The sequence below is a fragment of the Clupea harengus genome, chromosome 25, assembly GCF_900700415.2.
Source record: "Clupea harengus chromosome 25, Ch_v2.0.2, whole genome shotgun sequence".
Lineage (NCBI taxonomy): Eukaryota > Metazoa > Chordata > Actinopteri > Clupeiformes > Clupeidae > Clupea > Clupea harengus.
The window spans coordinates 13,971,220-13,997,455 of record NC_045176.1 but is presented as its reverse complement, the minus strand read 5'-3'; the positions used below and the strand labels follow the sequence as shown (position 1 = coordinate 13,997,455).

At 43.0% G+C, this 26,236-nt stretch overlaps 4 protein-coding genes across 5 annotated transcripts; 2 read left to right on the top strand and 2 right to left on the bottom strand.

Annotated features, from left to right (window-relative positions):
• Window positions 1-968: 968 nt before the first annotated feature.
• On the bottom strand, window positions 969-3,049 carry ankrd45 (ankyrin repeat domain 45). Its single transcript, XM_031563004.2, has 5 exons — window positions 2,362-3,049; window positions 1,823-1,990; window positions 1,638-1,732; window positions 1,382-1,520; window positions 969-1,121 (listed from the first exon to the last, which is right to left on the bottom strand). Exons 1-5 carry the CDS (start codon window positions 2,594-2,596, stop codon window positions 1,090-1,092), a joined length of 669 nt encoding a protein of 222 aa, XP_031418864.1. The 5' UTR covers window positions 2,597-3,049; the 3' UTR covers window positions 969-1,089.
• Window positions 3,050-3,188: 139 nt separating this feature from the next.
• Window positions 3,189-12,492, top strand: klhl20 (kelch-like family member 20). Of its 2 annotated transcripts, XM_012826222.3 has the most exons (13): window positions 3,189-3,326; window positions 4,115-4,180; window positions 5,803-6,169; window positions 6,575-6,781; window positions 7,834-7,992; window positions 8,488-8,582; window positions 8,860-8,975; window positions 9,262-9,445; window positions 9,781-9,924; window positions 10,326-10,459; window positions 10,625-10,833; window positions 11,029-11,135; window positions 11,264-12,492. In XM_012826222.3, exons 2-13 carry the CDS (start codon window positions 4,158-4,160, stop codon window positions 11,346-11,348), a joined length of 1,830 nt encoding a protein of 609 aa, XP_012681676.1. In that variant the 5' UTR covers window positions 3,189-3,326; window positions 4,115-4,157; the 3' UTR covers window positions 11,349-12,492. The 2 variants fall into 2 exon arrangements, with proteins under 2 accessions (XP_012681676.1, XP_012681685.1); XM_012826231.2 differs by lacking the exon at window positions 3,189-3,326 and having other exon boundaries at window positions 4,113-4,194.
• A 64-nt stretch (window positions 12,493-12,556) lies between these two features.
• Window positions 12,557-15,178, bottom strand: cenpl (centromere protein L). The gene is made up of 5 exons (XM_012826239.2): window positions 14,853-15,178; window positions 14,331-14,490; window positions 13,951-14,202; window positions 13,298-13,849; window positions 12,557-12,944 (listed from the first exon to the last, which is right to left on the bottom strand). The coding sequence occupies exons 1-5, from the start codon at window positions 14,864-14,866 to the stop codon at window positions 12,858-12,860; spliced, it is 1,065 nt and encodes a 354-aa protein (XP_012681693.1). The 5' UTR covers window positions 14,867-15,178; the 3' UTR covers window positions 12,557-12,857.
• A 43-nt stretch (window positions 15,179-15,221) lies between these two features.
• On the top strand, window positions 15,222-23,091 carry dars2 (aspartyl-tRNA synthetase 2, mitochondrial). The gene is made up of 17 exons (XM_012825764.3): window positions 15,222-15,859; window positions 16,043-16,142; window positions 16,248-16,314; window positions 16,488-16,580; window positions 16,675-16,770; window positions 16,920-17,043; window positions 17,134-17,180; window positions 17,345-17,451; window positions 18,033-18,102; window positions 18,349-18,528; window positions 18,691-18,798; window positions 19,015-19,077; window positions 19,726-19,878; window positions 21,218-21,436; window positions 21,871-21,981; window positions 22,133-22,208; window positions 22,611-23,091. The coding sequence occupies exons 1-17, from the start codon at window positions 15,682-15,684 to the stop codon at window positions 22,781-22,783; spliced, it is 1,965 nt and encodes a 654-aa protein (XP_012681218.2). The 5' UTR covers window positions 15,222-15,681; the 3' UTR covers window positions 22,784-23,091.
• Window positions 23,092-26,236: the final 3,145 nt, after the last annotated feature.

The window sequence follows — 26,236 nt, the reverse complement described above, 5'->3', positions numbered from 1 at the left end:
ACAACCTTGTCTCGTCTGTTGTTGGACGATTACTTTCAGGATAACCTATACCCAGGCTTTATGTTTTGGCTCAAAATGTGGAATACTTTTTCAGTTTTCTTTTTATTTTCAGTCAGTCATTGTCATCGTCAAAACACACCACTATTTTCTCTTTTTAGAGAGACAAACACAAAGCCTAGAAAGATAGATAGATAGGTATAGCCTACATACAGAACGAAATTCATTTAATACAAATAAAATAGAATAAAATGTATTTTAACTTAAGACAAAGATAGAGCTCATGTGTACATTCGAATGTGTTTTGTACATTGCCACTCAGAAGTCTCCTCTTCCGACACAGAGGGGTCATTACAGGCTCGTAGCGACTTAGAATTGAATGTGACTTCTTTTTTGTACACAAACCAGAGCGATAATGTTTCACTAAATGCAGCTTGGTGGAGCCTAGCAGCAATTATAGGGCCGAGTATTCCTTAACATAAAATAAATTCAAAGCATTACGTAAATAATGTACTGTCAACCAAACATTTAAAACAAATATTTAAGTATGTAAATGTGTAATGAAATTACCATGAACTTATATCTTATCATGTCTCCTACCTCATTTATAACTTATAACCTCTACTGCCACCTTCACCTGTACTTCATCTGCACTTTACACATATCTATATCACATCTGCACTAATCACCTTTATTGCTGCTCATGTTCTTACTGCTCATACCACTTATATCTTATGTCATACTGTATATACCATATGTATCTATATTTATATAACCATTTGCACATACTCTGCACTCTTCTACTTTGCACTTCTGGTTAGATGCTAACTGCATTTCGTTGCCTCAGTACCTGTACTCTGTGCAATGACAATAAAGTTGAATCTAATCTAATCTAATCTAATGAAGTACATCACAAATTCATCATATTCACTAGCATATTTTGTTCAAATCATGACACCACTGAGACACCTACTGGTTAAAATTGGAAACACATTTCTTTATTTTGGTGTGGATGTAAGGACATCTGGACGTGTTCATTCAGTTTTTTTAGCAGAATTTTGAGACAATTAATCTTTAACATCCAGATTTGCATCACTGCTTACTCAGTTGGGAGGTTGCCGAAGCTGTTAAAACAAGGAAAAAATGACAAAGGTATCACAATATGGCAATGTGTATAAAACGGGGCATTGTTGTAGCCTACTTTTCTACTAAGGTTAAGTCTGTGAGTGTGTGTGAGTGTGTGTGTGTGTGTGTGTGTGTGTGTGTGTGTGTGTGTGTGTGTGTGTGTGTGATTGGTGGGAAAAGGGTGTAAACATTTCATCATGATGAATTGCTTTACTTCAGTGCTTTAACTGTGTGGGTGATCACTAAGCGGTGTTATTACCTTTAGGGGTTAACTTGGCCATAATAGGGGAGAGGACATCTTCAAGATGTTTTCTCTGATCACGGAAATCTTGAGTTGTTGGGTTTTTGGAATTCAGGATCCAATCTGACTTTGCTGTGCAGGCGTTAATACAGGCATTCTAAAGGGGTATAAGATGTATGATGTAGCATCTACGTGAGCAGCAACAATACAACCACAACAATAACAATAACAAGAAGAACAAGAACAAGAAGAGAGTTAATAATTGTAAAGTTACCTTGTCCTCCTTGTTCAGTTTCCCATGATGTTTCTCTGGATCTGCTAGGGTTTCTCGAACCATTGTGATATATGACTGCAAGCTCTGTTTGGCCTCTGAGGAGGATGCAGTCAATGTTAGAGCATTGTGTAACCTGGAACCATTTGAACACAGTGCCCTGATATTTGAAACTTTCTCTCCCTCACCAGCCAAGGAAAGATAGTCAGCACAATCCATTTTTGAATAGCGAGACGCAACTTCCTTTGCCCGTTCCCCACGGAAGTTTGTAGCTTGAATGTCGGCACCGAGCTCCACCAAAGTTTTCAGGGTATCAAGTTGACCCCAAAGGGCAGAATAGTGCAATGGAGAATAACCTGGAGGTGTAAACCAATAACAAATCCATCTTAAATTCATAGAGAATTCAAAATCTATGCAAAGTGAATCGTTTTGTCATGTTGTGTCATGTATTTTGTATGGGATTCTGGCTCATAACATAAATGAATGCCTTTGAAAGTTGACACTGTTAGTTTTATGGATGGATGATGCGACATTTGTTGTGGTCGCCTACATCTCTGTTCTTCTATTGTTTATGTAGCTATTTATCCTGGTGGAAATACGAAACACACGCACACACACACACACACACACACACAGAGAGAGAGAGAGAGAGGCTTCTCACTGAACAGCAGCTATGTAGCCCTATATCATCAAGTAAGTATTCGTGCAAGAGTTTTAACGTGCCTACCCCTCACTGTCCATGTATTCACCTCAGCACCTTGTTCAATAAGTTCTCGAACCACATTGCTTCGTCCCAACATACTCGCAGCAAACAAAGCATTTCTTCCAATGTCATCCTTTTCCCATAACAAATCAGGCCGTTCTTGATTTGTGTCGCGCTCGTTTTGCAAAATGGATTGTATTCCCGGGACGTCACCTGCTAATGCTAACTGGTAAACAGAACCAACACAGCTGGATTTCATTTCTACAACGCGTATTAATCAAGAGTCCGTGTTTCTTTCCGTCTCCATAGATACTAGTTGCCACAAGTTAAGTGCTCCGTGTTCACGGTATTCCAGAACTCTTACATTTTCCACAAATCATTAATTTTAACCCATTCAGAAAAGAGAAAAAGAACAGTCGGGTTGCTTTAAAGTCATTTCACTGCAGAATATATAACACCGGGACCATTACATCCTAGATTAAAATGGAGTAGACCTTTCTGTTACGAACTTCAGGCACACTTTGGGCTCATACCTGATAATGATGTAACAAAACATCAGATCAGTTCCATAACCTATATAGATTTAGTCTATCTATTGATACAGTAAGGAAAGAACTGTCATTAGGCATGGGCTGTATAGATCCTACATCTGCACAGCATGTTCCACTTGGACAACAGTGCAAATCAAAGGGGCATGGTTGAGATTCTCAAATCGAATGTGTTAAAATATATTTATTAGGGGAGAGGCCAAGTATGATGTATATATGAATTGGGCCTACAGGCGAGACCTTTTTTATATATATATATATACCGTATTACTGTAGCGGAACTAAGAAGGGCCAATTGTTTACCCGGGGATTGCGTCTTCCACGCACACATCCTGCCTGGGGTTTAAGGAAGAAATAAATAGTCCTCCTCGGTTTTACCTATGAAATCCCACTCTCAGCCATTTCGACTCGGATGTTTTATCATTTTAATGGACGTATGAGGTATTTTTGATGCTTTTACGTTTAGTTTTGTCGGCATTTTAACCATGTGTATGTAGAGGAAACCACTGACAACCTCGAACTGAAATAGTGAGCTAGCTTTGTAGGCTATTTGAAGCCACTTCTACTCAATCCTATGCGAATACTTGTGGAATCTAGCTAGTTAGCTAGCGGGTAGCTGCGATGACGTTAGTGATAGTTTTATTAGCGCCTTCTAAGTATTATTTAAGTTATGGTCAAACCTAACCGACAGTCAGGTTTACTGTGTAGTTGATTAGCAATTTAGGTAGACAGTTTACACTCTCAATGTTAAGTCAGCCGTACCTAACAGACAGTTTAGTTAAGTCTGTAACGTAAGCTGTGACAGTTAGCATAAAATGGGTAGCGGAGAGCTAACTGTCTTAGTGGTACTTCTGAGAAGGGATCTGCAGGAAAGTAACACTGCGACGTTAACTGCGGGACTTTTACTTACATGCCATATGTTACTGCATATCATGTCATGGTCATAATGTTTATGTTTTCCGAAAGCATTTCTAGCTAAAGGCAGGGAGCTTTCTTCAGCCATTAATTTAGCATTTTCCTACTACAAATAATACGACGTGTTGCAAACATTAACACGTTTCAGATTATTTGATTGTTTTCACCATTATTACGTGTATTTCTGAGTTACCTACATCTAAGACCAATGCCTCCCATTTTAGTCAATTGGTTAAATTTATTCCAATGAGGAATTATTGAAAGATAATCTACATGTGAATTCATAGCTCACTTAATTCATATCTGTATTACAGGTGAACTGAAAGGTGAACCACGAAGGGTTGTTTTTTTCTGTGGATGGACGGAAAGCCAATGCGCAGGTTGGTAAGAAAAGGTTATTTCAGCCCTCTTTTTGTCCACATCACACTATCGACTAGATATCATGTTGTGCTAATCATACGTTTAACGGAATTTAACACAAATAAACCACATACTTTCCATGAAGACATACTCTGTGTGCAATTAGTGAGGTGAAACATCCATTTCTTGAAGCAGTTCAACCATAGTTTTTTTCTTTAGGCTCTGTCGTTGAATCAACTTCATTTAGAGTTGAATTCAGTCATTTAGTTTCTGGCAGCTGTGAATAAGGCTAGATGTTTGGTTTGGTTAGCATTTTGATTAAACAATGGCCACATTATTATATCAACATATTGTCCAATAGCCAGTGCCAGAAAAAGGTTAATGACTGGATGTTTGTGAAAATGTGCCAACACTGAGCAAGCTGATAGAAGGCTAGTCTACAGAGTGCAGATAATTAGGGGTACAATTGGAACAGCGGATGACGGGAGTTGCTGAGGCCTGCTGAGGACACTGACTTGTAACAGATGCTAGAGAAACAGGGAATGGATTTGCACTCTCTCTGACCTATGTGTAGCGATTAATAATGATCTTGGGGAAGTCCGAATTCTAGGATTGGGTTCTCTGTCCTGAATGCCACGGCTTAATTCTGTCTCTCTCTCACACTCTCTCACACACACACACACACACACACACACACACACACACACACATACACACATACTCTCTCTCACACATACACACACAAACAGAGCAAATAGTATACTTTGTTCTATTAAATTCATGATGAGATCTAATAACACCACAGATCTCACTTGCATTTGTAGTCTAAGACTTTATATCCAGTGTTGGCGAATTATCAGTGTGTGGACCTAAATATCAGTAAGGGAGCATTGAGATGTTTCCTAATATCGCTTATCTCTGGGGAATGCTGTCAGTCTTCTGTGCTCTATCTCTTGTGCTTGTGGTCATGAGTGGAGACAGAAATCAGACTGTGCGGAATTGCACTCTGAACCCATCCAAAATGAGCTTTTTGTCGTGTTACCCATTAAACACCATAAACAATTGTGCTTAGAGTGCTAGGTTACCTACTCGTTACCATGGCTACATTATTTTGGACAATGCAGAATTGTGGGTAAGGTTTAGGAAATGCTTAAAGAAACTAGAAGGGCAAGTGAAAAATAATTTGTGTATCTGCCCCATGATGCGGATCGCCTCTAAAATGTAAAGGATTCTTCTTTGGCCCATGCACCGTTCTACCAAGATTCATGAAAATGGGCCAGTAGTTTTTCTGTAATCTTGCAGACAAACAAACAGACAGACAAACAAACAAACAAACTGCACTGAAAACCTAAACTCCTTGGGGGAGGAAAACATGTTTAAACAGAGAGCATTGGATCAGCAACACTCCAAGGTGTTTGCTGACATATGGCATGTTTTGAAGGACTGACCTTGGTTTTTGTTTATTACGAGGAGCATTTGCTGACGATGGAGTTGAACACTGGATTAGGCCACCATACAGTGAATACCTACGTCATTGTCATGCACCCAAACAGTTCTTGGAAAAAGTCTGGCATACTCCACTTAAATCAGTGCCACTCATAGTTTTGTCTCTCTCTCTCTCTCCCCCCCCCCCCCCCTCCAGGGGTACCAGTGCACGCCCAGATAACACCGGAATGGACATCACCAGTCGCTGCACCCTTGGTGATCCCAACAAACTCCCTGAGGGTGTCCCCCAGCCTGCGCGGATGCCCTATGTGTCGGACAAGCACCCCCGTCAGACGCTGGAGGTCATCAACCTGCTCCGCAAACACCGTGAGCTGTGTGATGTCGTGCTTGTGGTCGGAGCCAAGAAAATTTACGCGCACCGGGTCATCCTGTCGGCCTGCAGCCCCTACTTCCGTGCCATGTTCACGGGCGAGCTGGCGGAGAGCAGGCAGACGGAGGTGGTGATCCGAGACATCGACGAGCGGGCAATGGAGCTGCTCATTGACTTTGCCTACACTTCACAGGTATGCCTCGGGGGTTCAGGGAACTTTGTTATTGGATTGTCTTGTAGATTTGTTGTTGTTATTGATTCGATTGGCCCTGGATGTAGAACACAAGTAGCACCTCTCATTCCAAATAAATACCCAGACAGGCATGCTGCCAGATTTACTATCGCCGAGGAAATGTGAGAGATTGGAGGGCTAGCACTGGAATAAATCCCACATGCTGCTTGTTCTGTCTTCTGTTGTGTCTCGCATGCTCCGTCTCTCTACCCTTCCCCTTTTCTCTCTCCTTCATCCATCCATCCACTCTCCCTAACAAGCACACTGTCTGTGTGTAAACTTTATATACATGGATGTACACTTTCATTAATGTCAGGACGAGCATTTGTCCAGGTGTGTGGTTGATGCTGTGCTGTGTGCCGGCAGGTGACTGTGGAGGAGGGGAACGTGCAGACCCTGCTGCCGGCGGCATGTCTGCTGCAGCTCGCTGAGATCCAAGAGGCCTGCTGCGAGTTCCTCAAGCGGCAACTGGACCCCTCCAACTGCCTTGGCATCCGCGCCTTCGCAGACACACACTCCTGTCGCGAGCTGCTGCGCATCGCAGACAAGTTCACACAGCACAACTTCCAGGAGGTGAGGACTGTCTGCCAGTCACACACACACACACACACACACACACACACACACAACCTCACACTCTCAAGTCTTGTTTCTAAATGTGTCTTGCCTATTCTCTCATTATGTGCAATCCTTGTCATCTCTTGTGTACCGTGTCACTTCCCTAGCTTTGCCTTCCTTCTTCTCTATTCAGATTGTATGCTGTTCTGCTTCCCTCAAGTTAGCTGAAAGGCAAAAGATATCAGACCAACAAAGTGCTGTGGCTACTTTGGTTTCGCTAGGAACCGAGCCCTTGGTGTTCCCTTGTGTGACTGTGTGCCACTGCCACCAATTTTAGCCCCACTTCCAGGCAATAGAGTTGATCCCGTCAGAATTCAGGGTGTCTGCTCTCACTGCCAGCAGTATCAGCTGCAGTAGCAGTGTGTCTTAGGTTTCCTTGATGACGCTGCAACTCCTTGTTATTTTTACCCCAAGGAAGGCATCTGAATCAGATTCCCTGGTGGTATCAGGTTCTCTCCCCTGTGTTTTAATTAGAGGGGAGGGGGAGGGGGGTGAGTGGCAGTGTGCAGTCTCACACTTCAAAACATAAAGTCTGTGTCTTTTAGCTGAACATTACAATGTTCCAGGCATACTAAGGACCTTGAAACATTGCAAAGTGTGCTACAAGAAGAGTTTCAATGCTTAGGGTATAAGTTTATGGAATAGCCCTTTTTTGTGGCATAATTTATTCAACACCACCTTGGCAAGTGATACAAAATGCCCTGTTGCAATGTGCTGGAATTGGGTTTCAGTTTGAGGCTGAAGAGTCTTTCCAAGTCCTTGGCCAGTGAATATTCTCACGAGAGGGGACAGGCTAGTCCTGCTTTGGTGTTTTCCTTTCTCTGTCTGTCTCTCTGTGTGTGTGTGTGTGTGTGTGTGTGTGTGTTTTCATGTTACAGCTCAGTAGTGCTTCTGAGTCAGAAGCGGTTTCAAAAAGTGTATCTGTGTGTGTGTCTGTCCGTGTGTGTCTGTCTCCGTGTGTGTGTGTGTGTGTGCGCGCATATGTGTGGTCCCCCTCATTGTGCCAGGTGATGGAGAGCGAGGAGTTCATGCTTCTCCCAGCCAATCAGCTCATAGACATAATTTCTAGTGATGAGCTGAATGTTCGGAGTGAGGAGCAGGTGTTCAACGCTGTCATGGCCTGGGTCAAATACAGCATCCAGGAGCGTCGACCTCAGCTGCCACAGGTCAGACACACGCAAGCACACACACACACACACCCCTGATAGTAGATATACACTATCAAGTCAAGGCACATTTATTTATATAGCACATTCAAAATCAACAGGAGTTTTACCAAAGTAGTTGCTTTCCAGTTGAGGTTAATCAATTGACAATAAAAATAAACAAGAATATAAAATGGAATATTAAAAGGACTAAAAACATATTTAGGACATTTAAAGCAGTTAACAGTAAAATAATAAAAGATAGAAGATGGATGAGCAAAAGCTTAAACTAAGTAAAGGGAAATGGTTAAGACAAATAAAATAATGTATAGTCCGCTGGTCAGTATCAGAAAATAAGTCCCGGCAGGCCAACAGGACCCTGACGCACATTGGAGGGTTGCACAGTGTTTGCATGTGAATTGTTTTCCATTCTAACATGAATGAATATAAAAGATGAACTGTGACATTACCCACACAACAGATTTCTCAAGGGTTTTTCTCTCTCCATGGCAACAGGTCCTCCAGCATGTTCGTCTTCCGCTTCTCAGTCCCAAGTTCCTGGTGGGAACAGTGGGGTCAGACCCCCTCATTAAGAGCGATGAGGAGTGCAGGTGGGTTTGGTCGTGCTGTAATTCCATGTTGATTTGTTGCTCTCCGACTGTAAACTCCAGAGGTCAGAGATTAAGAACGAGGGTTTTCGTCTAGCCGCTCCATTAATATCACCTCATTATTATTATCTCCTTCGAGCTTTGGACAGCCTTTAATTACCATGGCGTCCATCTCGCTCCCAGTTATGAACACACGCTGTTTTCTCACCTAGTGCAGATGTGTCCTTTATTTTACACTTTCTTTTTTTCACATCTTTCTTTTTTCCCTTTCATCTTTCAGAGATCTGGTGGATGAAGCCAAGAACTACCTCCTCTTGCCCCAAGAGCGTCCCCTCATGCAAGGCCCGCGCACGCGACCCCGCAAGCCCATTCGCTGTGGGGAGGTTCTGTTTGCAGGTGAGTCACCAGGCCCACAGCCCAGCCCAGCCCAGCCCAGCCCCTGACTCACAACAAAGCACATCTGTATGTTGGTCAGGGATATCTTTCCTGAACAGGGGAAAAATGGAGTGCATTGAAACTGAGCTCTTAAGATGGGGGTGGATAAAGAAAGAGGGAAGGGAAACGTGTGTGTGTGTGGAAAGAAGAAAGAAGTAAAAACATTGATTTCACATTTTCCACTTCTGTGGATTTATTGCGATGACTCATGGGACTGAAATCTTCCCTTCCTTCTCTTGTTGGGCAGTGGGGGGCTGGTGCAGCGGCGATGCCATCTCGAGCGTGGAACGCTACGACCCGCAGACAAACGAGTGGCGCATGGTGGCGTCAATGAGCAAGCGCCGCTGTGGCGTCGGGGTCAGCGTGCTGGACGACCTCCTCTACGCAGTCGGCGGCCATGACGGCTCCTCATACCTAAACAGTGTGGAGAGGTGGGCTGCTCATAGTTACTCATGGTTGACTATTACTGACCAGATGCTTCACATACCCTTTCCTGGCAGATGTCTTATTTTGCATGATGGTATGGGAAAAGAATAGCCCTCTCAGGACTATGTGGGTTGTTAGTTCTCATTTTAGACATGTTCTTGAGCATAATCATTCTGAAATGTCACAAGAAAATAGTGGAATTGATGCCCTGTGATAAATAGTAACTACATAATTCCATTTATGTGAGAAAACAGCATGTTGTTTGTGAATCAGGGATTTGTAGCATATTGTCTAGTTTTTAAATAAACAGAAGTGTGATGGTGTGTTTTCGTGCCCACAGGTATGACCCCAAGACGAACCAGTGGAGTAGTGATGTGGCCCCCACAAGTACTTGTAGAACCAGTGTAGGCGTAGCTGTGCTGGGAGGCTATTTATATGCTGTTGGAGGTCAAGATGGAGTTTCCTGTCTCAATATAGTAGAGAGGTAAGTCTAACAACCTTCCATGAATTCTACTGAATCAGGTGTTTCTACATTTGCATGCCAGCATATGCCTGGTGTGTGATCAACTGGAGGATTGTGTTGTATAATTTCTCAGCTGGCAAATCCACTGAACTGTAATCCAAGAGCCTGTGGCATGTCTACCTTACACACATGCCTCAAACCAACAAAGACACACACACGGCCAACTTTGATGACCATTGCATATACAGAACAGCAAAATTAAACCCGTCAAATCCCGCATTACGCAGATGTCTCCCTGGCAGTATCTTCACAAAGATGGTCAGCCTTCACCACCTTGACAGCCTCTTGCCTGGCGGTGCCATGGCAAAACAGAATGAGGCAACACATGCATTTCATATCTGTCCTGTCGCCCCTGTCTGCAGGTATGACCCCAAGGAGAATAAGTGGACACGAGTGGCCTCCATGAGTACCCGACGGCTAGGTGTGGCAGTCGCTGTGCTGGGGGGATTTCTTTACGCAGTGGGGGGATCAGATGGAACGTCCCCTCTCAATACAGGTGCTCAACTACTCCATTCTGATCACATGTAGCAGCCTGCAGTTCTAAACTCTCATTATAAGTTTGTGCATATTGCATGTGTATATTTACATATATTTGCAATACGTAATGATATTGTGATTTCCTGTCTGATTGACTGACTGGCTGTTGTGTTGTTGTCTGCAGTGGAGCGCTATAACCCCCAGGAGAACAGATGGCACACAGTGGCCCCAATGGGTACCAGGCGGAAGCACCTGGGCTGTGCCGTGTACCAGGACATGATCTACTCTGTGGGTGGCCGGGACGATACCACAGAGCTGAGCAGCGCCGAGCGCTACAACCCTAGAACCAATCAGTGGTCCCCTGTGGTCGCCATGACGTCTCGAAGAAGTGGGGTGTGTAGCCGTTGATTACACCAGCCAAATTCCGATTATGTTTAGATGAGGTGGAGTAATGATTAGGGTTGGTACAGTGACCTTTAAGGTACTGTCTTAGTACCGAAGCAATGTGAGCTTCTTGGCAAAGATCATATAGGACCATTAAAGAACCTCACAAGCCTATTGCAGAATGTTTTAAATTTGCTCTTGCAGGTGGGTCTAGCAGTTGTGAATGGGCAGTTGATGGCAGTAGGAGGCTTTGATGGCACAACATACCTGAAAACAATAGAGGTGTATGATCCTGATGCTAATACATGGAGGTAAGATGTTTAAAGAAACTAGTAAAAATGTAGTAGTATCATCATCATCATTGTTATTGTTCCTCTTTTTCTTTCTTATTTTTACTGGCTTCAAACAACACCACAACTTTGTTTTGTCAACTCGACAGGCTTTATGGCGGGATGAATTACCGAAGACTGGGAGGAGGAGTTGGTGTTATCAAAATGACTCACTGTGAATCACATATATGGTAACACGCCCACGCCCACGCCCACTCCGCTGGTGCCTCCCGTACAGACATTGTGCGTCATGCAAAAGAATAGGACTTTCTAGACTGTAACTGATCTCTGGCCATTCCGATGGCAAGCCAAGGAGTCACCCCCACGCCACGCCACGCCACCCGAGTCATTCTGTTTTAGCTGGTCATTCAGTTCCTCTGGCGGACCCTGCTCTCATACCCCACTGGACTGCATTTTACACCAACTCGAGGCCTTCTGAGAGGACCGGGGGTATTCGAGCTGAGGATCTGGTATTGTTCAGCCGTCTCTGCAGCGACATCAGTGAACATTTGTTTGTTCCCGAGGACATGGGAAAGCTTTGAGTGGATATGGTCTAGACTAGTCTAGTCTCTGAAGGCAGTGGACACATCTGCTTTCTTTGCAGCCCCAAATTTAAGAGAGGCCTTGTGGCGTCCTGCTGCTGTAGAGGCTATAAGAGGCAGTGAAGAGGCTAGGGAGACGGTAATGTTACTCTGCCCCCAGACCTCCAAAATAAGCTAATCCTTCAGTTAGTTAAAAAAATTCATCAGAGTTGGATGCACTGTGACTTCTTATAGCCTCATCTTCAGTGACCTGTAGATTGCAGTTCTGGTACCGTGGTGTTCACCAAGCATTGCTAAATGGAATGTGCAACCCTTGCCGTTGACATTTTCCAATTCAAAGGCTATGGAAAAGTAAGTTATACTGTTACTTTACTATTGCTGGTGTTGGTGAATATTTTTTAGAAGTTATCAGTTATACACAATCACTCTTGTTTACTTTTATATGAAAGGACACCTAAATTAATTGGACCATGCACTTTAACCCTTTTTTGTGTTTTGTTTTGAAGGTATAGACATGTGAAACACAGTGAGATATATCTATATATATATATGGGTTAATTAATTGGCGGATGATATGCATTTCACATTCACGTCTTGCTGGGCCTGCCAGATACTTCCAGTGATATTGCCCCATATTACTGAGGTGTTTTTTTCTCTCTTTTGTTTAAATATGTTGTCATCCATGCATTGAACACAGTTTCCATTTTATCATTTGCACATGTCACTGATGTTTTAGGGTATTAACTGTCGAACAATGAATATGCATTTGGCTTAATAAAGACTTGCAATGTGTGTTCCATCTGCGTAACTTGAAGTGATTTTTCTTTTTTTTTTATCTAGTAGTAAACACCAGAAAGGCCATTTTGACTGCACTTTCCATTTATTTCAAAGAAATATTAAAAGAACAATAAAAAAACAGCACTCAACACACTACTCTGTGAAGGTCAGGTCCCTGTTTAAACTGAAAGCATAAAAAAACAGATGAATGTACAAAATACCAAGATATCAATTAAGATTATAGATTACATTTAAAGCAGTAATATGAAAGTATTGTTATGTTAAACACAGGTACTGTGGACATAAATATCCAAAGGACCAAAAGGAAAAGTTAATAAATAAGATCCATGGCGAATATTTGCTTTAAAAAAGGGCAACGTGGGATTTAACATCCAGGTAAAATTGGCATCTTGAGGATGGCACATTCGGTTAACAGTGTCAGTACAGTGGTCATGTAGTCACTGCAGGTGATCTACAGGGGGAAAAAAAGAAGAGATTCCAAATGTATTGGTTAGTTTCTTCCTATTATTAGGATAAAGGCATCCAATTCATGAAGACAGAGCTCAAAGAACCAGTGCAAATTCAATCACAGAATGATAAAAGTGAGTGGTGATTTTGCCATACTCACCATACTCCAATATAAAAATAATAAAATCTGTACAAAAGTTGTCCCCCAAATGTGTTTAGTCATAAAGTGATCCATCCCTAATGTCCCCAATATTTAAAACAACCTGTTTACCTTACCCCCGATCCCCGACACATTTATTTCTAAATGGGATCCTAGGTAGCCCTTTGGTTTTACATAAATCTGCTTGGCAAACCTACCTTGATTTTCCCATCTAGGTGAACGGAGCCCAGGGCTGTGGAAACCTTCTTCAGGACCCCAGCAGACAGGTAGACCTTGAAGTGCCTGAAGAAGTGTGACTCTATGCCCGTTATGAAGCGCTTCACCTCTTCGATGCTGATCGAGTTGTCTGTGCTGTCCTGCTGACGCACCTTATCCCACAGGTCCCACGCATCCTGAGCGTTCACCGTGAGCGACACGTCAAGAGGCGGCTGAGAAGGCAGCGTCCACACCAGCTTCAGAGATCTGATGTTGTTTTCACTGTGGCAACCAGTCCAAAGGGCGGCGAGCCAGTGGAGATCGGTGGGGTCGAGGCCCATTGATCCGAAGCTGCAGTCAAACGTCCTTTCAAACCATGACTTGACCAAGAAAGTTAGAGACTCTGCACCGCTTGAGCAGAACAAGGGCAAACTGACAAACTCTGGGGGGAGAGCCTGGAGGTACTCTGGGTCACCATTGATGCAGGTCAGCCATCCACTCCACACAACCTTAGGGGCGTCTCCCTCAGAAGCAAACACTGGTTTATTGTGAATCTGTCACCGCAGGAGAGAGTGGAGATGATACATTAATGTAACCCAAACATTTAACACTTGAAAGTAGATTTCATAAAGTGCTAGTTATGCACAGGCCCTACCTGTATGAAAACAGTCTCAGCGTCATCCTTTGTCTCAGCCATTCCAAGTACTGTAGAAAATGTGACTTTAAAGCCTGCCTCAAGTCCAACTTCAACTGCCATGCCTTGTTGTTTTTCTGCCATTATAAAGGCAGATAGATGCCTTGAGTACACTTTCAACTTGGTATGTCTAAACTGATATAAGGGTGTGACGTATGACAGCTTCCATTCTTTTTTGACTAAAAGGGCCACCTGCTCGGGGTCAACCTTATCCTGTTAAAGAGAGGAAAACAACAACAAAGGCGTGACACATGATTCAAAAACAAATGGTAGCTGTGATGATATAACATTGTTATCTAATGTTACATGTCATTCTTACTGCTGCAATGTCCTTTACTTACAGTTATTTTGCGAGCTTTGGCGGTCTCTCTGCTTGTTTGTATTCTTGTGATTGTTAGCTGCCCAGGAGTGTAGCAGAAACGCGATGTTGCATCAAAGGTTCGACCATAGCTCTTACTTCGTCGATGTGTGGTGTATTGGGTCACAGGAGTACTCACAGCGCTGGGTTGTTACAGAGACAGTGTTAACGTTGATTTAATATTTTTTGTACACAGCTAGTTATGGCACAGATTTAATATCGTCGTAAAGAGAAAGTCTATTAGGAACATTATCTCGTGGACACAACATTGCTCGCTCGTCTTAGTTGTCTTTGTTACCATATAGTTAGTAAATTACTTTAGCTCAACAGCTAACGTTAATTCCACAACAAATTAAGAAACCTAGCGATAGCTAGCTAGCTATAAATTGCAAGCATGTTACTGTAAACGGTCATAATGAAGCTCAGGCTAAAGACATTTTGAACTAACTGCATTTCTATCATCTTTTTATGTTTACAAGCCGTTGCTAATATTATTCAACTGTACCTTCGTACGTCCATCGCTGGCAAACGGAGACGAGACTATTTTTTGAACATCGCGCTATCCAATCGTTCCGCTCTTTGGATACAGCGCAATGGGTAGGCTTACAAGTCGATTGAAGAAAAATCGACAGCTTGTTTGTTCAGGTTGGTGTATTTAATGTATGCTGAAGCAAACCCGCAAGAATACATTCCCTTATGTTGGTTTTGAACACCAGAACTGACACAATGACGTACTTCGTGAAATTACCTACTTTACTAGATTCAAACGAACTACAATCTTCAGTGGACAATTTGAATTCCTATTAACTGGTATGGTCCATTTTGTACCACGTGATTCTACCGGATTTCCTTGAGCGGCACGAACCAGAGCCAGCCATGAAGGCGGTGTCTTTGCATGACTTTGACACAAACTACAACGTGTGTTGATAAAACTAACCTGTCATGTCTGGTCTATCACAGTTATATAGTGCTTTGAAATGATGCGCAACTTGTTCGCACTTTTCGTTTCGCAACGGGTTTTCTAAACGGGAAGGTTACTGTAGACTCATGGGTCGATATCACCGTAGATGAGTCTTTATTTCTATAAATCACCATCAGTGTTCGGTAATACACATTTTTTATATTTCACGTATGACAGAAGTTTTAATCTTACCTGTTGCTTACTGTCAAGCAGTATTATGATACATATGTATGTATTATCTAGCACTTCAGTTGCATGGAACTAGCTATGCATCAGTAGCTATGTAACGTTAACGTTACATCATGTATCAGTAAATACAACGTTGAAATCATCTTATTGAAATCATTTCGCCTTTGTGGACAACGTGAAGAAAATGTCATGCAAATACAAGACTCTGCTTCGGAAAGGTTTGTGTTTGACTCTACTGAGAACTTCCTTTCTGGGAAGAACTGCACTTTTCTACCCTCGTAAGGTGGGTGCCACTACACGAATCACGGCTTCTTGGATCTGGACCCACGCATCACTCAGAGGCATCTCAAACAGCACCTCAGGTAAATCACCCAACTCAAAATCAAGACTTGATGAAACAGATCATAACAGTGTGCCAGCACCCAATCTCATGTAACAGTCACAGTAATCACTCTTTTATCAACATGCTGAACGTTTGTTGTGTGGACGTTTGCCCATTTTCTATCTTGTTGTAGAGTTTATGTCAATGTTGTATTTCTTAACAGGTAATAATCATTTCTCTTTGAGAACACATTCTTGTGGAGAAGTATGCTCGACACACATTGGACGGGAAGTAACATTGTATGGCTGGGTGCAATACGTGAGGTCAGAGCAAACTAAATCGCACTATGTCACATTCTGCATATCTGTGCTTATCTGCCTATGTGTGGAGTTTTGAGAATTTCATAATGACTTACCACACATTTACAGACAGGATTTATTTGTAATCTTGAGAGATTTCAGTGGACTGGTTCAAATCCTCATCCCCCAGGATGAGGTAAGTTGTACACTGTTGTGCATTTAAATTGTTTTTGTGAATGTTATCCCATATATACATTTATGCAAACATTTATACATGTTTCACATAGCCTAGGTCAAGTCTCAGGTTTTGTTTAATATTAACCTTTCACAAATGTTATTGTGTTAACCTTGTGTCATTGGTCTAAACAGGCTCTTAGGAAAACTCTTTTTGACCTGCCCCTTGAGTCTGTTGTCATGGTGAGGGGAAAGGTGCAGCTTCGTCCAGAAGGGCAGGAGAACAAGGTTGGTGTGAGACCTTGTTAAAAGAAGGGCTAGAATTAGCATTGGTGTTGAAGCAAATGCTTAACTTTGTGTTATTTTCTCATGTCTCTTTCAGACAATGTCCACAGGAGAAGTTGAGGTCTGTGCTGACAGCTTGGAAGTTTTAAATAAATGCAGAAAATTGCCTTTTGAAATTAAAGATTTTGTCAAAGTGAGTATTTATAGGAAGGACCATGCATAACAAGTTTTTGATCATTAAAAAAAAGAGATTGATTGGTCAAGTGTCATTTATACTCAGAATGTATGATTGATGGCTGTCCCAGATGAAAATGCAAATCTGGTTTTATGCTTTCCTTGCAGAAATCAGAGGCTCTTCGAATGCAGTACCGCTACCTTGACCTCCGCTCATCACAGATGCAGTATAATTTAAGAGTACGCTCTCGTCTGGTGATGAAAATGAGAGAATACCTTTGCAATCTACATGGTAGGAACACTATATATTTTTTTCTGAATTTAGTGCATGTTAGGCCAGTAAACTCATACACTATATGACTGTTCACAACTTTATTTGCAGGATTTGTGGACGTGGAAACGCCAACCTTATTTAAAAGAACGCCTGGTGTAGGTCTTTTTTTTATCATCCACTGAAAATGCCACTTCATTCTCCCTCTTTCTCTATCTTGATTATGATTAATACCAATTCCATAGCAGTTTACCTTCCTTCTGATATATAATTTTTCCTTCAAAAGAAGCTTCCTCACCTCTCTCTCCACCCTTCTCCTCAGGGAGCCAAAGAGTTTGTTGTACCTTCTGGGGAGCCTGGGAAGTTTTACTCTTTACCCCAGAGCCCACAACAGTTCAAGCAGCTGCTGATGGTGGCAGGCATGGACAGGTAATTCATTATCAGGATGTTTAGAGTCGTCATTAAGCTGAAGCCAGTTACAGTTGCGTTAAATTGGTTTAAATCTTCGATCTTTAAGTCTTCAAATGAAGTACCGGTATTAATAAGAAAAAGGATCAAATTGGTAATTTTAAAAATCAGTTGATTGATAGTGTCCTGAACTGTATAAGCAAGTTTGTAGATCGTTCAAGACATACAAGGAGAAAGCATCTAAAGCATTCTCAAATTCATTTAGATGTTATATAGTTGATGGTGTGAAACAGAGATAAATACACATATCATTACCCCCATCCACCAAGGCTCTTCATTATGTGATGTTTGTGTACCGGTGGGGAGGGCAATACGCGGCTGGCATGACTACGCATTAGCCAATCAGAACGCTCGTACTGTCGTTGCCATATAATAACAGCTTTTACAGTGCAGTGTTGCCAAATATATTGCCAGCTTTTATAGAACAATGTTGACAAATATAAAGTGGATGAACACATTTTGTAACTCGTCACAATATAATTCCACCTGGATATGGCAGCTTTAAACTGCTGATATTTTTTTCTGTTTTAATGTCGTCTCAGGTACTTTCAGATGGCTCGCTGCTATCGAGACGAGGGTTCCAAGCCTGACAGACAGCCGGAATTCACGCAGGTAATGATATGTTTAACACAGCCCCACATCTGAGAGGGAGAATTGCAGAGGAGTGTGACCAGAGCAGCTGAGCTCTACAGATTGCTTTAATGATGTGCCTGGTTCTCTGACTCCCACATAGTCAGCCAACCAGCTCGCCTTATTAGGCAGAGCTGAAGGCCGCTCTGAATGAAAATCAGCACTCAAACCTCGTGCCTTCACTGCAACTGCTTCTGTAATGTCTCCATGTCCTGTCTGTCCTTGCAGGTGGATATTGAGATGTCTTTTATAGATCAGGCTGGGATCCAGGCCCTGATTGAAGGCCTGGTGCAGTATGCGTGGCCAGACGAGAAGGGCACCATGAGCACGCCGTTTCCTTCCATGACCTATGAAGAAGCCATGAGAGATTATGGAGTGGACAAACCGGACACCAGATTTGAAATGAAGGTAGATGCGATAGTCAAAGAAGTCAACACTATTAACGATGATTCTTATTCTTTGACCATCATGACCACCATCTTTTGTAATGACAGAAATGTTTCATCTGTATCTGTATAGATATTTTATTTGGGTGTATTTCAATAAAGTATTTACTTTGTGTTTGTACAGCTCGTAGATGTTAGTGAAGCTTTTGGGAACACTGAAATCCAGTTCCTTCGGGATGCTCTTCAGCAACCAGGAGGCTGTGTCCTGGCCATCCGTGTGCCAGATGGAGCTGTAAGTAGAACATCCTTTGCCTGGCCTTTCCCCTTTGCCATGTTGAGTGGAGTGAACAATGTTTTTTTTCTCTCTCTTTCACTTATGTAGTGCTACAAAGGTTATGAATACAAACAAATAATTATAATGTATTATTTATTAATAAAAAACAAATACATTCCATATTGAGTGTGAGAGTAGAATGTGAATTTATCCTTAATCTTTCTTTGATTTCAGAAACATCTTAAGGGTAAAGACTTAGAAGCCCTCAAAGAAACTGCCAAGACACAGTTCAACCAGGTATATACACTTCAAGTGAGACGCTAGTCGTATGCGCAGAAAATGCTGATGGAACATTTATCTATAAAGTTCAGTTATCTATATCAGTCAATCCAAGTCCAGACACAAAATGTTGCACTTAATCTTGTTGGCTAAGGCAGACTATTTTTAAACAAAAAAATTAATCATCTTTCCCGTTTTTATATATGTGCAGATGGTTCTTCCACTCCCTGTCCATCTTCTGTGTATAAATCTTCTTCTGACCATTATCTGGCGATAATACTCAATTCAAAACTTTCTCCTGCTTAAGGAAACATCCACCATTTTATCTTAGTGCTGAAAGCAATATGATTCTGTGCACATACAGATGCGGGCGATACCACCTGATATTGTGTGTTTGTTCGGTGTGTCTGCCACTGGCTGGCTCTCCAATCGCTGCTCTCATACTTACTGGTGTACTCTTTGTATGCCACCCTTTCCAGAATGCCTGCATTTCTTACCAAGATTGGGGACGAGGATAATTGTGTGTGCTTGTGTCTATTTTTTGTATTTGTTTGTGTGTCATCTGTGTCTGTGTCTGCATGCATGTGTCTGTGTCTGTGTCTGCATGTACGTTTGTGTGGATTTGTGTTGTGTTTTTTTTTTTTTAAAGTTTGCACTTTTCCGCAGGACGTGAGCATTGTGCTGGTGAGGCCCGACGGTTCTCTGAAGTCGCCCCTCAGCAGGCTCCTCTCGGAAGGTGCCAGGCTGCAGCTGCTCCAGATGACCCTAGCCAGTGCTGGAGACCTCGTCCTTCTCGCCGCCGGCACTGGGGACCACATGGTGAGTAAACGCGTCATCCGGCCCAAAGCAGCCAGCTCGTCTGTCACCCGCCTCCTGCTCAGCTGTGGTCTGCTAATGGTGTTGTTATACAGATTTAGCATCATTAGAGCTCGTTGTCGAAGGCCTTAAATTAATCCAGATGTTTGAGGTTGGTTGGAAGGGGGAGAGGGAGGGATAGTTGTCATATAGTTTGATTAGAGAACTTCAAAACAAAGTGACTGCTTTCAAGGCGTCTGTCTTCTACTCTGTCCTGTTCAGAAAGACTGTGATGTAAACTGTGATCTAAATGGTGCATTGATGTCCTCCTCCTCGTTTTATAAGGTTTCAGCTGCAGTATTATTCACGGTTGTTGCAGATGGTGTGTCTGGCTTGGAAAGTGATGGCTTGCTGCTTAGTGTAAAAGGAAAGATCTTTGATATGGCTTTGGATCAATAGCAGGCTTTTGTGAGGAGGGTGTGGGAGGAATGGTAAGTGAAAAACAGAATCTATGGAGAAAGGGAGTGGAGTTGAAGAGACTCGCTCATGCAAAGACCGCTCTCACTCGCTCGTAAAAGAAAATACAAAAATCCTCAAGGCCAGAATCCTTAGCTCAAGTCAGTATCTACGTGCTTCGTTTCTGTTGCACATTATTGATTTGCAATGCTTTAATTTTCAAGAGCTTGTCTGTGTCTGCGGTCTTATTAACTAGTGGTGCAGAGGTTTCATTGTGCAGGTTTGCCTGATTAGGAGAGAGGTCAGCTGGTCATTCTTGACACCTTATAGTTGCCATTGATTGGTATCACTAGGGGGAGGTCTAAGGACTGGTTACCTACAGGTCAGTGTCTTGGACATTGCACTGACCAGAGGTTTGTAACACTGGTCATTCTTTAGTATAAGTTATAAGTTGATGGTGACACTGGCCAGTTACCACTGAACACCCTCTGGAACTCCCCCTAGCAATACTAAACAGTCATCGGTGCAAGTTGTCAGAGGCACTGACCAGTAACCAGTCTTTGGAGCTTCCCCTAGTGGTACTAACCACTGGTCAGTGAAAGGTGTCAGAGGCACTTTTGGTAAACACCTGCATCTACTAATTAGCCAGTGCATTACGAATGTAGTCGGTGGTATATAACAAGCAAGTGTGAAGTTTAAAACAAGCCATAAATTCAGATTGCTTAAACTAACCCCTCCACAAAACATTACAGTTGCTAAACTCCATTGTGACTAATGTACTGATCAGAGGTGACAACCTGACATACCATAGGTAACCTAACATTTGGGGATTTTAGGCTGGGAACAGGTGGATTCCCATAATGCTGATACTGATACTAATACTGACCCTCTCCTCCTCTCGTCTTAGCGCCCTCTCCTGGGCAAGTTAAGGCTGCAGTGTGCCGACCTGCTTGAGGGCCACGGTGTGGCGCTGCGTGACCCCTCTGTCTTTCACTTCCTGTGGGTGGTGGACTTTCCCCTGTTCCTTCCCAAAGAAGACGACCCAGAGCAGCTGGAGTCAGCTCACCACCCGTTCACTGCTCCCGTCCCGGAAGACACCCCTCTCCTGTACTCTCAGCCTCACAAGGTAAGCTGTAGCTCCTGTAATCCTACTCTTCAGGCCAGAGATTCTGCGGTACAGTTTCGGAGTGTTTAATATTTGAGATTTATTTTATGACTAAATGCAGGACTATTCTTGATGTAGGCTACGTTTGGGCAACTGTGTGTGTGTGGATATTTGTAGTCATTAAACTTTAAACTATTGATAACCACAACGTTAAACTTTACAACATAAATATTTCAGAGGCCTATTTCATGTAGTGGAAGCACTAGAGGATTTCATCCTGAGCCAAGCAGACTGGAAAGTCAGATATTGATTCATTGAATCAGGGCTAAAGTCACTTAGCGGAGAGACATTGGGCCTGGTGAAGCAGCCCTGGAAGCAGTGCAAGCCCACTTTAGCTCTTTATCTCCAAATCCCCTTAAGCTTGCACCTCCCGTCTTCCTCTGTCTGGACCTCAGGTGCGCGGCCAGCATTATGACCTGGTTCTGAATGGCTGTGAGATTGGAGGAGGCTCCATTCGTATTCACAGCGCCTCGGAGCAGCGCTACATTCTGAAGACCATCCTCCAGGTAATCTTTTTGGAACGTGTCTTTGGTTCGTTGCGGGCCGGTAATTGGCTTGCCTGCGCATTATGGTCAGAGAGGTGCGGCCTGACCTCTCCCGGGCTGGTCGGATCCACAGCCCTGAGTGGGTTTTCTGATATGTTCTTGTTCGTTCCAGGAGGACCTCTCCGTGCTCTCTCATCTCCTGGAGGCTCTCGATTCTGGAGCCCCTCCTCACGGCGGCATTGCCTTGGGTAAGCTGGGGAATATGCTGCTCAGCAGTCAGAGCTATTTCATTTGTGTCTTGCAGTACACGATCGTTCTCCTGCAAGCTCCTCGCGGTTCGTCTATTAATTGGGAGCTTAAACTGACATAAATTACGGCATATTTTGATTAGTTAGGATTTGTTTCAAATAGAAATGGGTTGGGGACCAGCCAGACGTTAATGTTGTGATATTCTAAAATAATGTTAAAGCCACTGACATGGAGAGTTTTCATCAGAAACATCTGCAGTGACCCCTCATTTGACACGCACTTCTAATCATAATGTACATATGGGAATTCGTTTTTTTTATTTTTTAACTAGTTTATACAGTAACATGGGCAGTGTTTATCCGTACTATTCAGAAATCTTTTTTTATTTTTTGTTCCTACAGGACTTGACCGCCTGGTATCCATTATGGTTGGTGCCCCCAGCATCAGGGATGTTATCGCCTTCCCCAAGTCGTTCCGTGGTCATGACCTGATGAGTCGAGCACCTGACTTTGTGTCTGAAGAGGAACTGAAGCCTTACCACATCAAAGTGACATGGCCCGAGGGGGACAAATAGACACCTGCCACTAATGCCACCATTTTACTCCGGGCTAGTGAGCTCTCTGTGAATGTGTCTGAGTGCATCTTCTCCTGACAGGAAAGAGGATTTATCCTGTGTGGAAATGAGACATGGTGTAACGCCAACCCTCTGCCAGGATAAAGGCAGAACAACGTGTGCAGCTCAGCTGTTGAGCTAGGCAGGCTGAATATAGCCTTCTTCATTCTGTTCCATAAAATACATTCATATTCAGAATGATCAGTTTGGTCTTTCTGTGTCATCTGTATGTTTTTGTAATAAAATAAAATACATGTCAGAATCTTGAATCTTGATTGATGCCCTGTTCCTTCCTCTCCGACATGAGCTGACAGTATTGCATATTCCAATAGGGGGTAGCATTGTTCCGTTGAAGCATTAGCCTTCAGCTTGTATTATTTTTGCAGGCAGACATACTTAACCAGGCCACTGCACATGCCAGAGCTCAGGCTCAGGCTCATCCAGTCCTACTGTAAACACTTCAATTTACAGCAACGCCCATTTGTTCTCACCTGATTCACCTTGAAACTCACAAATTAAAAATGCACATAGTATAGCTGAATGTACATCCAAGTGTAAATCATCTGGCAAACCCTCAGGTGTTCTTGATGTAGAATAAACCTTGAATAATCAATCATATTTTGACAGCCAGTACTTAAGATAGAACTGTTCGGTTTCTTCTGGTTAGATGATCATGCTCTCGTGTGTGTCATTCCAGCTGCCTGCTTATTGGCGTGTGCGATGGGGGCTGGAGGAATTGTTTTTTCTGTTTGTGACCCCTCCTCCCTCACTATAGCACTCAATGCTGAGCTGTGAACTGTGAACTACCTGCCAGCGTCACCACCTCCTCCTCTTCCTCTCGAAGAAGGAGTGTGTGAGCTAGCAGACCTGTGTGCAGCTGTTCTCATTAATTCTGTGAAAACACACGGAGCCAACACATCTAATGTCTTTCTTTGGCATGCCGTGTGTTTTTTTCTTGTTCTTTCTCTGTGTGTGTGTGTGTGTGTGTGTGTGTGGGTGGGTGTGTGTGTGTATGTGTGTGAAGGAGAGAGAAAAAGATAAAGGTGGTGGGGAGAGAAGCCTTATCCCTTTCTCTGTTCTCTCCGTCCCCAGCTGTCACAGATCCAAAAGCTTCAAAAGGAAAACTTTCCTTTCCTGCTTCACTGGATGGGGCTAAAGGAAGCTGCCTGCTTGATGTGACAGTGGTGTGAGGACGAGGGAACGCTAGCCATGGTAGCTGATGCAACGCGCCAGTCAACCCACACAAAGTCTACAGTTGGGTTCCAACAGCAGCAACGAATGAGTCAGGATAGCACACCAAAAAGAAAACTGATGCAACTGATGATTTTTATTTGTATGTTCTTATTTGGTCCACTGCGTGGTTGAAGTGCATTTGGTCCAGGCTGTCTCATCACTGTCTCTCATATAGTTGTCTCTTGGAAGCAGGTTGTTAAAAATGCTTCCTGTGTAACTGGGCGGCCTGAATCTCAGAAGGACAGTGAGAGGACATGCAGCTCTTAGCCTGACCACGCAGCATAATTAAATAGGAGTCCAGCTGAGAGACAGGATGCCTTTCCTGTTTCTTCTTTTCTTCCCTAGTAATTGGGCCCAGTGTAATTGAAGGCATTTTGTTATCTCATGGGGCAACTCTCAGCTCTCAGCGGAGTAGTAATCCAGCCGGATGTTGTCCAGAGGGAGGATCCTCGAGGCATCTTTAAATTGTTCTCAGGGATAATGAGCTTCCGACATCTTTTTTGTCTCTAATGGCCATTCGTTTTAGTGTCTTACAAAAGGCTTTGACCTTACATAAATAGGGCAGTGCTTAATTCTGTGACTGTTTACCAGTAGATGTATGGTCACTGTGTGAGAGCATGGAGGGCTTTTAATGTCTAAATGCAAATTAGCGCAGCACATCTTACATGTTCACGTAAGAAGGCTCTCTTCTGCTTGAGAGAAGGAAACCATCCTCATGGAGGAGAACTGGTTCATGATTCACATACTGAAGCTTCATGAGACACAGCTGAGGTGGTTGACGGATACGGCAGGTCCACACAAACACACACACACACACACACACACACACACACACCTACATGACTCATCACAGAGGGAAGAAAAGCCATTAGAGTCATCCAGAGTTTTAGTAAGACAAAGCCAATGTATTGTCTATGATGAAATACCTTTATGAGATATGCAAGGGTTCCAACTACTACAAAAATGTGCATCGCAACAATCATCATGAGGAGAAAATGCTTTGGAAAAGCAGTCTAAAGCCTCCTAATCAGGTGTGAAGCTTGGCTGCAAAAGCTGTTTGTGAACAGACAGATGCTCCAGAAGACGTACAGCACAATCAGATAGAAACGGCACAGACAACAACAGTGACACTAAGGAGCCAAAAAGAAAAAAAATACACAGAAATGATTCAATTTTGTAAAAAAGACTCATTTGCCACTGGTACAAACGCATGCCTAATGGGGCATCTCGTCAACATGAAGAGTTTGCAAAATGGCCCATAAAAATCACAAAGCACTTCCAAATATTTTACACTGTTATGTGATGAGTATTAAAGACCTTGTGATAATGAGGTTTCAGTAGGACCTAATGATACTGAGGCTACATTTTAAAGTTGAAAATATACTTCTAGACCCACCTTAGCTATGGCAGGAGAAAAAAAGCATGCTGGCTTGGCGGACATTTTTCAAGTATTTGACTAAATGGCATTCCTGTCTTTTAATCTGGGAGATCTAGGGGAGCGGGGCTGGCTTTGTAGCTATCTGCCTTCAGACGACTGAAGACCTCGGGCCTAAGGATCTGAGATGAATGCACAGCATTGAGCCGTATGTTAATGTGGCAGTCTGCTGTCTTTCTAATCATTTTGGGGCTGAGAAAAAAAAAAAAAAAACCTCCAGAGTTCAAAAAGGCAATGAGGAGGAGTCATTTGAAGGGTGCAATGCCATGCCATGGTTATTACTGCCCAACAGGGGAGCCTCGCCTGCCGACATCCTTCGGGTGTCAATGAGATATAACTGATTCCGCTCATGATTCTGATACTCTTTCTGACAGATTCAGGCATGTCTGTGGCAATGTAAATGTGCTTCAACATTCAGGCATGTAGTGCTGAATGTGCACCTGTCACAATATGAATGTCACAATATAAATATAAATATTACCACTTTTGTTTGCTCCCTCAGGATGAGTGTGTCCAAACGATAAAAGGATTTCGTGATCCGCCGCAGACCCTCCAGAGCTCTGTGCAGTTTGACCTACACATTTGGCTTGCAGCATTCTTATGGTGCATTTGATGTGCACAAATCTATCCGTGGGGAATGCTGCAGAGGACGGGTTTTCGTACCGTATTACATTCAAGCTCTGCTCCATTTTCAAGTCGTTTTTTAGTTCTTTTGCATCAGTGCGCTGGTAAATGTGCATTTCCAA

Excerpts from the sequence above, each read along its gene's own strand:
- ankrd45 (XM_031563004.2), bottom strand. The coding sequence starts at position 2,596 with ATGAAATCCAGCTGTGTTGGTTCTGTTTACCAGTTAGCATTAGCAGGT. Across the intron at positions 1,991-2,361 it reads GAATACATGGACAGTGAGGG|GTTATTCTCCATTGCACTAT; the intron begins GTAGGCACGTTA and ends TTACACCTCCAG. Across the intron at positions 1,521-1,637 it reads AACTGAACAAGGAGGACAAG|AATGCCTGTATTAACGCCTG; the intron begins GTAACTTTACAA and ends ATACCCCTTTAG.
- klhl20 (XM_012826222.3), top strand. The coding sequence starts at position 4,158 with ATGGACGGAAAGCCAATGCGCAG. Across the intron at positions 7,993-8,487 it reads GTCGACCTCAGCTGCCACAG|GTCCTCCAGCATGTTCGTCT; the intron begins GTCAGACACACG and ends CCATGGCAACAG. Across the intron at positions 10,834-11,028 it reads TGACGTCTCGAAGAAGTGGG|GTGGGTCTAGCAGTTGTGAA; the intron begins GTGTGTAGCCGT and ends TTGCTCTTGCAG.
- cenpl (XM_012826239.2), bottom strand. Across the intron at positions 14,203-14,330 it reads CCAAAGCTCGCAAAATAACT|GATAAGGTTGACCCCGAGCA; the intron begins GTAAGTAAAGGA and ends TCTCTTTAACAG. Across the intron at positions 12,945-13,297 it reads ACCTAGATGGGAAAATCAAG|ATCACCTGCAGTGACTACAT; the intron begins GTAGGTTTGCCA and ends TTCCCCCTGTAG.
- dars2 (XM_012825764.3), top strand. The coding sequence starts at position 15,682 with ATGTCATGCAAATACAAGACTCTGCTTCGGAAAGGTTTGTGTTTGACT. Across the intron at positions 17,181-17,344 it reads TATTTAAAAGAACGCCTGGT|GGAGCCAAAGAGTTTGTTGT; the intron begins GTAGGTCTTTTT and ends CCTTCTCCTCAG. Across the intron at positions 22,209-22,610 it reads TCACGGCGGCATTGCCTTGG|GACTTGACCGCCTGGTATCC; the intron begins GTAAGCTGGGGA and ends TTGTTCCTACAG.